The sequence below is a fragment of the Camelus ferus genome, chromosome 19 (genome assembly GCF_009834535.1).
Source record: "Camelus ferus isolate YT-003-E chromosome 19, BCGSAC_Cfer_1.0, whole genome shotgun sequence".
NCBI classification, from domain to species: domain Eukaryota; kingdom Metazoa; phylum Chordata; class Mammalia; order Artiodactyla; family Camelidae; genus Camelus; species Camelus ferus.
The window spans coordinates 14,538,994-14,551,956 of record NC_045714.1 but is presented as its reverse complement, the minus strand read 5'-3'; the positions used below and the strand labels follow the sequence as shown (position 1 = coordinate 14,551,956).

Here is a 12,963-nt window from a genome sequence, read left to right as displayed (position 1 = left end):
AGAACTCAGCTTCAGGGGCGTTGGAGGCTGGCACCAGAGCACCCGCATTATCAGCATAGACTGTCTTAGAGAAGTGCCCTGCGGCAGGAGGACTCGCAGCATCCAGGCCAGCTGCCTGTCGGAGCCTCAGTTCACACACAGCAGAGCAGGGACAGGTGAGGCCTGGCGGGTCCCCGCCTTCCCTCCTCCTCTTCATGGGGGTTCATTTCAAGGAGATGCAAGAAACAGCAGTGAAATAGAAAGGAGTTCTAGCAACAGTCACGCTTGCACCTGCCCCCGAGAGCTTCTCTCTGGCAGGCCTCTTTCTAGTTGCGCATTCCTTAGAAAGCACTGACTCCGAAGGTTTACTCAGGGGTCAGCCTGAAAGCACACGCAGGCTTGTCCGGGGCTGGGGGAGACTCCGGGGGAACGCGGTCTCCGGGGGCCCAGTTCCTCTCAGCCCCTCAGGAGAGGCCGATGCGATTTAAGTTGCGTGGAAAGCTGCCCAGGCGGAAGCGTCTCCACGGCCCCAAGGACTGACGACCCCTGAAGGCGCGTCTGACTCGCGGGCGATGCTCTCGGAGGCGTTCTGTTCTTCTAGCAGAGGGGCTGCCGCCCAGAGCATCGCCCACGCTGCCAACGCCCAGCGGCTCCGTGTCCTCTGCATGTGCTCAGGCACGCGGCACCTGAACCAGCTAGGTGCCCCCCCGGGTCCCGACCACGACACACTCTTAACATGTGTGGGGCTGCGCTGTTCATGCCCGCGACGTCCGGTGTTCACCATGCGACACACGCAGTTACTTTAATGCCAGTGCCCTGGGAGCCAAGCGCACCGCTATGCCCCACACCCCAGCCAGGAGGTGCCACCCAATGGGTGACAGAGGGGCCTCAGCGGAGGCTCTGGGCGGGCAGCCCCCTGGACACCTGCTCCTGACGGCACCAGCGGTGAGGACGGAGCCGCCTCCCGACACCGCGAAGAGCGTCCGGTCAGTCACGAGGGCAGCGGCCAGTGTGGAGACCCAGGGTGAGCGTAGGTCCCCTGGGACGCACACACTGTGATGTCCAGAGACGGGAACTGGGAGGTGATGAGAGCACCTTGAGCTTGTCTGTGCCTTCATCACTGCACCTGCAGACTCCATCCTGGCGCAGCCTGCCAGGTGAGCAGGGGCCCGCCAGGCCCTGCAGGGAGAGGGTCAGACAAGGTCAGGCCTGATGAGGCGGGGACAGGAGGGACCAGGGGGCCACCCAGGGAGATCCCCCCACTGGAGCCGCAGCAGGAGCTGGCGTGTTGTGGGTGCACTGCTGGGCGATGGCCCGGCTGGTGGGGGAGGGGCCGCATGGGGCACTGCCCGGGTGACACAGAGGGCTGCGCAGGGACACTCGCCTCATCCGCCAGGCGTGATGGGCGCTGACCACCTGGACACACTCGGTGACCAGTGGAGTGGACGTCACTCTCGTCCCCCACATTCCTGAGCCTGACACTTCCAAAAGTCTGCGAATTTTCATCCACCATCAGGAACAGATGGGTTTCGTTAAAATAAAGTAGGAAGAAGTAGGAACACAATCTAAATTGTGTTTAGATACACAATTATACAGAAATTTTCCCATAAGCTTTTAAAAGACGTTTTCCAATTTAGGGGTTTCCAAGTCTGCGCTTGTGTGACTTGGTGGGTGTGTGTTTGCTCCTCTTGCTGTCAGGGTTTGACGCTGACACCTGTATTCTCTATACACTTGTACGCCAGCCTTGACCCCACCCAGGTTACCTGCCTGAACCACTTCACATACTTACAGCGTGACTTGGTGCCCCCTGGGTACAAGTGTTGGGTGTCTGGGCCGGGTGGGGTGTGTGTCGTGTGAGTGCATGAGCGTGTGCAAGGCTGGGCGTGTGTCCTGGATTCGTGGTGTGCGTGCGTGGGGAAGGTGAGCCAGGGAGTGTGTCTCCCATCTCCACACAGCACCCTTGAAGGCACTGGCCCAGCCTGAGGGTGGTGGATCCCTCGGCCAGGTGGCCAGCGGGTTTGAGCACATGCTGCCCGGCAAGCACTGGCCCCACAGCCCGGCAGGAGTGCCCTGCCCCCACGGCAGCCCTGCAGGAGGGAGCAGCCTGCCCTGCCCAAGGCGGTCTCTCGCCCGAGGTCACGTGCCCAGTAAGTGTTGCCAGGGTCCACACCCTCTGTTCCCCTCAGTTCTCTGTGCAGCGCACAAGGCACAGGCCTGAGTGGGCATGGAGCTCTGGCTTCAAGGGGCTGGCAGTCCACTGGAGGGGCTGACGGGTTGGCCGCTGTGGGAGTGTGTGGAGGAGAAGATGCTCACGCTGGAGTAGAGAGCGGATCGTAGAGGCGAGAGACCAGCACACCCCGGGCCTGGAAACCGTTTTATACCTGTGAGATCTCACAGGTGTCTCTCACCTCCTGAACATTGGACAGAATGGGTCACACTTGAGAAGCAGATGAAGACACAGGTGTTTAAACCGTGCCCTGAGCCAGGGAGCCCCCGTGGGCTGCCCTCGGTCAGTGTCTCCACAGCGCTGTCACGGGTCAGCGCAGGGAGCCATGTCCAGGCGGAGCCCCAGCCCCAGCCCAGTCCCCTTCTGTGCTCAGCGCACGTCCAGAGCCGCTCAGGCTCGGGGGACCTTCTGTCCTTGTGTCTTTATGACTTGCCCCCAGAAAGGCTAGGGCACTGTCCTGTCACAGGCCTGGCAGTGTTACTTCAGAGGCCAGGGGAAAGCCTGGGTCCCCTGACCCAGCTGACCGTCTTTTCCACTTTGGACGTGAGCTCAGCGCAGGGCCGTGGGGGCTGACAGCTGCACTGCTGGGGACTTGGGGTCTCAGCTGGTCCGATGTCCTAGGGCCTTACTCATGGAAGGAAGACCCGTCGGGCTGGACGCTGGCCCTGAGCACCCCACCCCTCCCTAGTGAATCGGTGGGGCTCTGCTTCTCCGACTGGAAAGCCTGCTGAATGCCCTCAAAGTCTAAGGCGTAGGCCGCGCTGCGCAGGGGGCAGGGTCACTGCCTTCTGAGGCGCTGCTGTGCAGGGACCATCTTCTTAGAAGAGCTTAAATCTGTGGCGTATTCTTTCTGCACTCACTGTTACCTGCTTTCCAGATTAGCTGGAAATTGCTGTGACTTGAAATGTCAGGTAAGCATGTTTTCGGTCCCCGTGTGCATGTGGACCTGTGTGTAGGTGTTGTCATCAAAGTCAAAATGGTATCGAATGTGCTTGTCTTTCTTCTTTGAAATCAATAAAATTATTTCATGGAAACTGGTCATTGTTTGTTTGAATCTGAACCATTTGGTAGGTTTTGGTCCCTGTCCCAGGTCCACTGTGATGGAGGACCGTCTCCCACTTTGCTTTTCATAAGCCGACGCCTTGTGCTTCTGGCTGTGAAGGCCAGTGGGCACTGCCCTGGCTCCTGGACGGAGGTGGACGCCGCTGTCCTTCCCCTGAGAGGCGTGGACCCCGTGCCGTATGCAGGTCTCGGGGCAGGAGGGGCGAGGTCTGCGTGTGCGGGCATGCGTGCTGGGGTGGGAGGTGCTTCCCTGTCTCCCCCAAGTCTCTCTCCCCAGATCATACTTGAGGGCTGTCGCTGCTAACTCCAACACAGTTCTGTTCCCGCAGGTGCAGAAGTTTGTCGGTTCAGACCATAAGAAGGTTCTCATTTTAAATAACGAATAGTGGAGCGTGCAGGTAGATTTAGGGGTAGGAGCATCATTTGGATAGTTTTGGGTTTCAGCTGGTTTATTTAAATTAATGAAAACTAAACCTTCCCCCGCACTGCGTCACTTTGGAGGTGCATGGGGAGCCCCTGGGCGCTGCTGCTCGGCCATTTCTCCAGCCCTGTGCTGATACCTGGATACAGATCCTGGTTGCAGTCTTGGCCCAGGAAATCAGCACACTTTCCCAGATGCCCTGGTCCTGGGGTTCATCCCTTTCTTCCTCTGTAGGGGTGGTCTGGTGGTAACCACTGGGAAAACTCGGGGCCTGCATGCAGCTGAAAAGGCTCATTTCACCCATACGGGACATTGGACACGTCTGCGCTCACACGTGGTGGGGCCGGCAGGGGCCCCAGCTACCTTGTGCTGTCTTGTCGACACTCCTTGTCTGGAAATGGAGGCTGGCACGTTGAGCTGCCGCTGACATTTCAACACCCAGCCCACATAGTTTTCATCGACTTTGTGAATTGTAAGCCTCACCGCAACCCCCACAGGGAGGTGGGTAAGTGGGCGCCCTGCTTCTAGCAGCTGGAGAAGGGGGGACTTAGCAAGTCCAGAGCCGCCCCCATGCCCTTGGCCGGAGCCCTGAGTCTCCACACGCAGCTAGCGTGTTCACGGCTTCTGCGTCCCTCTTTGGGGCCCTGCTCAACAGTGGGAGCCCGCAGAGGCCCCAGGCTGGCCCCCTGCCACCGCCCCAGGGTGGCCTTGCCAGACGTCTGCCTGTGGCCTTGTGGAGCCTAGGGCCCCACCAGGGTAGCTCAGTGAGTTGCGATGTTTCTTCCACGAGTGCAGGTTATTTCCAGGGTGCTAGTTAGTTTCAGATACTCATGCAACCGTAGCATGAATATGTGAACCGATGAGATTTAACTGCTTCAAAATGGGCATGCATTTTGAAACTGCCCGATTTAAATGGACAGTCTTGGGGAAGAGGAGTTGGAAGTTTGAGACTAGTGTGCAGGTAAGGCAGCGGAGAGCTGAGGGCGTTTAAGAAAACTAGCTGCTTGATTAGATGGCCGTCCCCCGAGAGTGCTGTTTTCAGGACAAACGTGCATATTAAGTAACTTGGAGCCTTACCTGCAATGAACAGGACAAAGGGCAGAGTCGGAGGAAGCCTGCCAAGCCTGGACTGGGTTGTTGCCGTCAGTAAGCGTGCTGAGCTGTTGGGGGTTGTGGCTGGAGTGGCACACCTCACGAGGACCAGAGACCATGTGTCCCCGGATTTAACCCAGCAACTTACCCGTCACATACAGTGTACTCGACCGTGATTCAGTGAAGCTCGGGCCATGCCACCAGCCCTAATGGTGGCACTTTAGAAGTTTAGCTCTTAGGAGATGGCCTGGCCCTTCTGCGTTGAGGACAAGTGGGCACTGGGCTGCTCGAGGGCCCCTTCACCAAGGCTCCCAGCCCTCCCCGACCGCACATTCCTTCTCTCTTCCTGGACGCCCACTTCCTCAGGGAGAGCCTTGTGTCTCGGCTCGCAAACCTGTTCTGCGAGCTCTGGGACACTTGGTCCAGAAGGGTCACAAGAGCCGATTTAACAATTGACTGCACCCACGTAGCTCTGAATAAGCTGTAAGGGACTCAGTAGATAGCTGCTGTAGAGAGACATACTGTTTTAAGTTAGAACAATCCTAGTTTGTGTTGATTAGAAAGTGAACTCGATAGGCTACCTTTCACGCCTGCTGAGCAGAAACATTTGGATGCGCTGCTCAGTCTAGTCTGCCCTGGCCTCCGGTCTCTGTTCCCTCCTCTGCCCAGCACTTCCTTCCCTGCGGCATGGCTAGCTAGCACCATGAGGGCAGGGAGAGGACGGCCTCAGTGGTCATCTCGCCCTTCGAACGTCAGGGCTGTGACGCCTTCCGTGAGACGGGGGCCCTTCGGACACTGTTGGGAGGGTAGCGGGACACTCGATGTGTGTGCAGGCGCTGGGCCGGGCCAGCCCACCCTGGCGTGCCTGGGCCTCCGGTGGGATGGGACACCCACCACACTCACACACAGCTCAGCATCCTCTCTCTGCTGGAATTTAGGAAGGGTGGCGTGTTTCAGAACTACGTAACTGTCCAGAAACAGCTATTCGAAGTGATTTGTGATCAGCTTAAAACCAGAGAAAGAATACGGAAAACAGCGCTGCTTTTCTCTCTTAGTGAGAAGAACACGTGGCTGTCTTTATGCACAGTAGTGTTAAATAACCTGTAAATTGAGTTTATGCAATTTGATTAATTTTAAATATCTTCTGCTATTGAAACAAAATTTCTGTCCTGTGTTTATCATTTCTCCCTAAATTACAGTTTTGTGACGGGTTTTCCCGTTTCCCTTTTGGTATTCTGGATTTGTGTTGAGTGTCGGGGTGGGGTAGTGACATTCCTGGTATGATATACCATAATTCAGAATATTTTGACTAAGGCTTTTATAAGGAATTATTTTTAAGGCCTGTGCGATGCTCTGGAATTCCCAACGTGTTCTCCACGTGGCCTGCTCTTTGCTGCCACTCTTCTGAACATCTTAGCGCTTTCTTTAAGGACCATGTCTTCTGTTTACAAAGACCTGAGCATTACATAGCTCTTGATAAGGAAATGATCACTGGATTTCTTTCTAGACCGAAAAGAACATTTATTTTAGCCATGTTAGCATCATTTTTCCCATTAATTGTAATTGTGACAGTAGTGACTAAGGAACGTACCTGGTGGTGTGTGTGCTCTATTGATCACTGTAATTTTACTGATTATTACAGTTGAGTTGTGGGATTGGTCCCAAACGATTAATATGAGTATAAATAGCTAAACTTATGTATCGCAGCTCATAAGGTAAAATCAGAAGAGGGTATTTCCTTCCTGGTTTGTAGCAAGAGGCAAATGAAAGAACGCACTTGGATCTTGTTAAGTCCAGACCTCCCTCTGGAGCACTTGCCTAGTGGCCGTCCCCACCTCCGCCGCCGCACGTCTGTGTCAGCGTCGTGTGTGACTTAAACTCTGTAACCACTGTAGCCGCCGGGGCGAGCTGACGCCCGCACTGGGCCCTGGGTTTCCTGGTCTGCGACCCCATCAGGCTGGGCAGGCGCGTGGTGCAGTCTGAGTCTTTTGCAATAAGCTCTTCAAGCACTTTATCTTATTTTGCCACAGAATTTCCTCCTCCCCAGGAAAACATTCCCCAGGCTGCCCTTAATTAAGTTTGCCTCTGAAGAACAAAGGCTGAATCTTGAGACTAAAATTTGCACAAACATTTTGTTTTCCAGGTCTTGAGACACCACGTCCAAACATCATCCTTGGGTTAGTGATCTGTCAGAAGATCAAACGTCCCACAAGTGCTGGCGAAGCAGACAAGAGGCCCCAGACACAAGAGGAAACAGACGTTCCCGTCTACCCCAAGGTGCCCGCGGCCCTGCTGCCTGAGAAGAAACCCCCCAAGTACCAGCTCTGCTCTGGGGACACGGCTGTCAGCACCACACCCCCGGGGTCTCCCCCACCCCCGCCCCCTCTTCCAGAAGCATCAGGGGCGCCAGCTTCATCTTCAGTGTTAAAAGTACTGTCATCCCTCAAACCAGGAGCCACCAGCTCCTTGACAGCATCGCCTGCGTCGGCGGCGGTCACCTCAGCCGCCTCCTCTGTGGCTTCCTCTGCTTCAAAAACGGCGTCGCCTTTGGAACACATCCTGCAGACTCTCTTTGGGAAGAAGAAGTCGTTTGACCCGCCCACCAAGGAGCCTGCCGAGTCCGCCCCGGCCTCCCACCAAGACTCCAGGGCCAAGGCCGAGGGGCTGCCAGCAGCGCCTCTGCTGGATCCGATTGTACAGCAGTTTGGTCAGTTCTCTAAAGACAAAGCTCTGGAGGAAGAGGAGGACGACAGACCGTACGACCCCGAGGAGGAGTATGGTCCCGAGAGGGCCTTCGACACTCAGCTGGGCGCGGAGAATGCCTTGGAGTCAGCGGAGCGGGAGGAGGTGGCCTACGACCCAGAGGATGAGACCATTTTAGAAGAAGCCAAAGTGACCATCGACGACCTGCCCAACAGAATGTGTGTGGACGCACACGGCGGGTGCGCGGAGAGGCCCGCGGGCTTCACTGCGAATGCCTCGGCGCCCTCCCTGGTTGAGCAGCAGAAGATGATAGAGGAGCTCAACAAGCAGATCGAGGAGCAGAAAAGGCAAGTGGAGGAGCAGGAGGCCGCTCTCCGGCAGCAGAGGGCCGCCGTCGGGGCCTCCATGGCCCACTTCTCCGTGTCGGACGCCCTCATGTCGCCGCCCCCGAAGGCCTCGCTGCCCAGGGCCCAGCTGTTTGCGCAGGAGCAGCAGACTGCGGGCCGGCCAGCCGCACCCCCCTCCACCAGCCAGGGGCCCGGCCCGAGCACCGAGGCGCGGCAGAGCCGGGACCCCCGGCAGGCCCGACGGCTGGCCGCAGAGAACAGCGAGAGCGAGGCTGCCCCGAAGCCCACCGCCACCCCACCAGCCAGAGAAACGCCCGGAGGGGCCGAGCCGGCCCAGGAGCAACCGGAGTCGGCCCCTCTGCCGTGGGCTCCAGGCGGAGAGGCCCCGCTGCCAGCCAAGCAGGACGGCCCCACGTGCGAGCACTCAGACAGTCCGGGCCCGCAGCCCACCGAGAGTGCGCAGCCCATGGCTGGGGGCGACAGCGTGGCCCGGCCGGCCCGCAAGGTGCTGCTGCCCACGCCCCCGGGCGCCTCCTTCCAGCCTCACTTCCCCCCGCAGAGCGAGGGCCAGAGCTTCCACCTCCCCGGGGGAAGGGATCCTTTCTCGAGTTCAGTACACTCTCAGGAAAGGCCTCTTGGCTCCTCCCCGTATGAGGATCTAAGAAACGCTCAGTTTGCTGAGAAAAGTGACCCGCCGGCAGCTGACTCTGAGGGAGACAGAGAGCCACAGCCCAGGCCTGGCGAGGGGGCCGGCGCGTTCCCCACACCTGCCCCGAAAGGAGGGCCGCCTCTGCCCCAGTTCCAGGGCCAGCGGGAGCCCGCACCGCGCGCTTTCGGGCTGTCGGGCCTTCATGGCCCCGGCTTCCCAGGACCACGGGGGCCAGCCCCTCCATTTTCAGAAGAGGCTATCATTTCTGGTAACGACGGGCCAAGAGGAGGGCCCCCACCAGCCAGATTCGGGCCCCAGAAGGGGCCCATCCCTTCCTTGTTCTCAGGGCCACATGGGCCACCTCCCTACGGGGACAGCAGGGGCCCCTCCCCCTCTCACCTTGGTGGGCCCAGAGGGGCGGCACCACCTCCATTTGAAGAACGCAAAGACCCCCACGGGGAGAAAAGGGAACTCCAGGACCCCCCGTACAGCGAGGCCGCAGGCCCTCCTGCTCAGTTTGAAGGGCCAGAGCAAGCCCAGTTTGTGGGGAACAGGGGCGCAGCCCCTTTCCAGTTTGGAGGCCAAAGAAGACCTCTGCTGTCTCAGTTTAAAGGACCCCGGGGCGGCCCTCCTCCCTCTCAGTTCGGAGGCCAGAGAGGACCACCCCCCGGCCACTTTGTGGGCCCAAGGGGGCCACATCCGAGCCAGTTCGAAGCTGCCCGGGGTCCCCATCCCAATCAGTTTGAAGGGCCCAGAGGCCAAGCACCGAATTTCATGCCAGGACCCAGAGGCATGCAGCCGCAGCAGTTTGAGGAGCAGAGGGTCAGTTCACCGCCCAGGTTTGCCAACCAGAGGGCACCAGCACCCCTCCAGTTTGGGGGGCCACGGGGGTCCGCCCCTTTTCCTGAGAAGAGTGAGTCGGCGCCCCCGCGGTTCCACTTCCAGGGCCAGGCCGCCCCCGGCGTGAAGCCCGGGCCCCGGCCGCTGCTGGAGCTGCCCAGCCACCCGCCGCAGCACCGGAAGGACAGGTGGGACGAGGCCGGGCCGCCCCCCGCCCTGCCCGCCGGTGCGCCGGGGCCGGGCCCCGAGGCCGACGGCCCGTGGGCCGCGGCCGACTTCCGCGAGGGCAAGGGCCACGAGTACCGGGGCCAGGCGTTCGAAGGGCGGCCGAGGGAGCGGTTCGAGGCCGGGCCCAAGGAGAAGCCCCAGGAGGAGCCCGAGGCTCCGCTGCCGGACAGTCGGCCGGGCCGGGCCCTCGAGGACCGCAGGCGGGAGCGCGAGCGCGGGAAGCCCTGGGAGCGGGAGCGCGGCCGGACCTGGAGCCGCGAGCGGGACTGGGACCGCGGCCGCGAGTGGGACCGGGGTCGCGACAAGGACGCCGGCCGCGAGTGGGACCGCGGCCGCGAGCGCAGCGCGGGCAGGGACAAGGGGCGCGAGTGGGACCGCGGCCGCGAGCGGAGCCGGAACCGAGAGCGCGACCGCAGACGCGACCGGGACAGGTCCCGCAGCCGGGAGCGCGACCGCGACAAGGCCCGTGATCGGGAGCGCGGCCGCGAGCGCAGGGGCCGCAGCCGCAGCCGCAGCCAGGAGCGCGCCCGCGACCCCCGCGCCGAGGCCCCGCGGGCCGCTGAGCCCGCCGCGCAGACCTAGGCCCGGGCTCAGCGCGGGCGCCGAGAGCGCTCGCAACTCGCGCAGAACAGAACGCTCTGGACCCCAGAAATGACTGTACTTTTGTGTATAATGGTTTCTTACAAAATTTCACACCTTTGCAATTCAGACGCTTTTTTAAAAAAGAACTAAGAACTTTTAACCTTTCCGTTTAAAATTACTGAAATGGAAAGTGTCTACAAAAAGCATATTGCTTTTTCAGATTATAAAGTTATCTTTTCTAATAACTTGACTCCTGTAAATTTTAAGGGAACTTGAATGGACCTCAGAGCCATACCTTTCCTGACGCCTCACCCGCGTTTCTGCTCCCAGAGGCCGCTGTCAGCCTCCCGGCGGGCGCGCTGCGTGCCTGGGCCCGGCTGCGGGCGCGGTGTTAGCTCATCTCTGGAAGGTCGAGAAACGCAGAGCTCGCTCATACGTCTTTCGTCGTCAAGAAATTTGAATTACAAATTTCAGCTAGGAAACAAACGCGTTTCTGAGCAAAAGCTCAGTTTTTATATATCGCCTTACACATTTGGTTTCAAAAACATAATTAAAAGCAACATCTGAGTAGAAATTGTTACATTTTAAATAAGTTTATTTTAAAAAGGTTTAAATTTTACCAGCCTAAAGAAAGTGAGAAAATAAACCAATTAAGTGTACTTTAAACGGTGGGGGAGGGGGGAGTTCTTTGATTTGAATGATCAGGAACATGCTGTTTGCTGAACTTCACCGTCTGAGCATTTCTCTCTGTGTCCCAGGGAGAGCGCCCTAGCTCCGGACTGTCGTGTTTGTCAGGGGATAAACTTCAGCGTCCGGCACTGAGGTGGAACGGTAGCTGCATAAAGCCTGAAGTGGGAGGTAGTGCTGTCAGCTCAAGAACGGCAGGCGGGAAAGCTGCTCGCTGTGAAATGCAGCGCACCGCTCGTCCTGTTTGCCAAGTACTTCTGGGGTGTGAAATAGAGAAAACCTTGCTAATTTATTTGACTGTACAAATTCACTTTGATAATTTTTTTATATTTTCATAAACTTACTTTTGCAAATATAAAATTAGAGAATTTTATTTGCTCTTTGGAGTCTGTTCCATTGTACGTCACTACAGATTTTTCACTTTCTAGCACAAACATTTTGAGTTACGAGAGCAGGGATAACGTATTAGCCACTTGGGGTAATTGGTTACAGATCAGTCAGTGGGTTAAATTGCATCAAAGTGGCGTCAAGTCCCAACAGCTGATGTGATGTGAAGGTTTTTTTACACGTAAAACAAATTTTTCTAATTTAAACACAACAAATGTAAAAATCAAGTGTGTTTCTTTAGGTTTACTTGATAGAAATTTCTGTAAATTGTATTTTATATTGCAGAGTATTATATCACTGTACATTAAAACATGGACTTCATAGGTTTGTTACTTGAAGTAGAATAAACGTCTACAAGGGTTTTCTGTCTCGTGTGTCCTCACTTGGCAGCTGGAGGGGAAGGTGGGCGTGGGCCTTGCCCTTGAAAGTCAGCCGCGCACCTGGCCCTCACCTGGTGACCCTTGTGCCAGCATTTCACCTCAGGACAACCTCAGGCTCCCCCGGTACTGGCGCTGTGAGCCGAAACTGCCAAGAAACATGTTCCTCAGGCAAGACAGGCTCGACCCCTGGGCAGTGGAGAGTTCGAAACCGACCGTCTGGTTTCCTGGCTGCACACACGGCAAACCGGGGGAGAACCCAGGACGTGCGTGTCACACAGTGGAGGTTCCACGGGGGGGACCTGGCCTGGGGCCGCCGCTGCCCCTGCGTCTCAGGAAGGCGTCAGGTCAGGGGTGCCCCGTGACCTGCAAGGGTCCCAGGAGGCGGCCACTTGTCTGTGGTCACCCCGCACCAGCCTGACCTCGGAGAAGACCGCTCTACCAAGAGCTGCTGGGAGCCGAAGTTCCTTCAAGGAGCAAAGCCCGAATCCTGCAGGACAGACGCTAAGCAGTGCTGGGCACTGGGCCGGCCCCAAAAGGCGGGAGCCCTTTGGCTGCAGGCTGCTGTTCCAGCAGTTTCCCCAAAAAGTCGGGGAAAGTGTGCCCGCGACTAGACATCCTCTGTCCTCCCAGAGCCCATCCTGTACACGCGCCACAAAACCCTCGCCTGGCCAGGCTCCCCCGTCACCCCCACCCCCACTCCTTCAGGACTATCCCCGACGGCTCCACCCATGACCCCCTTCACCGACGTCACCCACTGTCCTGCGCTGGGCTCCCCGGAGACCTGACAGTGGGGAGTCCCACTTGAGCCCCCAGCAGCCATGCATGCCTCTGAGACATCCCTGGGGCTCGAGGGCAGCAGCGCTTGGCTGCCGTGTGGCTTCAACTCCTGGTCCAGATGCCCCATCCGTTTCCATGGGGCAGCTGTGAGGGAGGATGAAAGGGCCTCCCAGGGCGGCGGGCCAGTCGCTCTCCCGCCCCCACCCATACCAGCCCCGGGGCGGGTCACAGCACGGGTCCGGACTGGCTGTGCCGTGAAAGGGGCCTGAGCGGGAGGGGAGGAGAGGCAGGGGATGGGTGTATGAGCCCCTCGGAGGCGGGGGTCGGAGCTGGTAGCTACTGGGTCTCAGGGCTTCGAATGGCTGTGCTGTGTACTTCCTGTAGGACATTCGGGAAAGGAGAGGGTCCCGAGGCCACCTGTTGCACCCAGCAGTTACTGCTGGTAATGTTTTGTACATCAGTTTCTCTTAATCTCTTTTTCCCTCTATTCTTCTTTTACGAAGTCGGGATGCTACGCATTCTGGTATATTTCACTTCTGTCTCCTGGGCGACTCCCAAAGCTGTCAGGAATTCATCAGAAGCATTTACGTTTTTCATGTTGC

The 12,963-nt window shown here is 58.1% G+C and overlaps 1 protein-coding gene across 1 annotated transcript in view; it reads left to right on the top strand.

Annotated features, from left to right (window-relative positions):
* Positions 1 to 11,566, top strand: part of DIDO1 (death inducer-obliterator 1) — a 52,198-nt gene extending 40,632 nt beyond the window's left edge. Inside the window, 1 exon segment of the mRNA XM_032461546.1 lies at positions 6,925 to 11,566. Within this exon segment, the coding sequence (XP_032317437.1) occupies positions 6,925 to 10,130 (3,206 nt within the window). The 3' untranslated portion in view covers positions 10,131 to 11,566.
* The last annotated feature ends 1,397 nt before the right edge of the window (positions 11,567 to 12,963 follow it).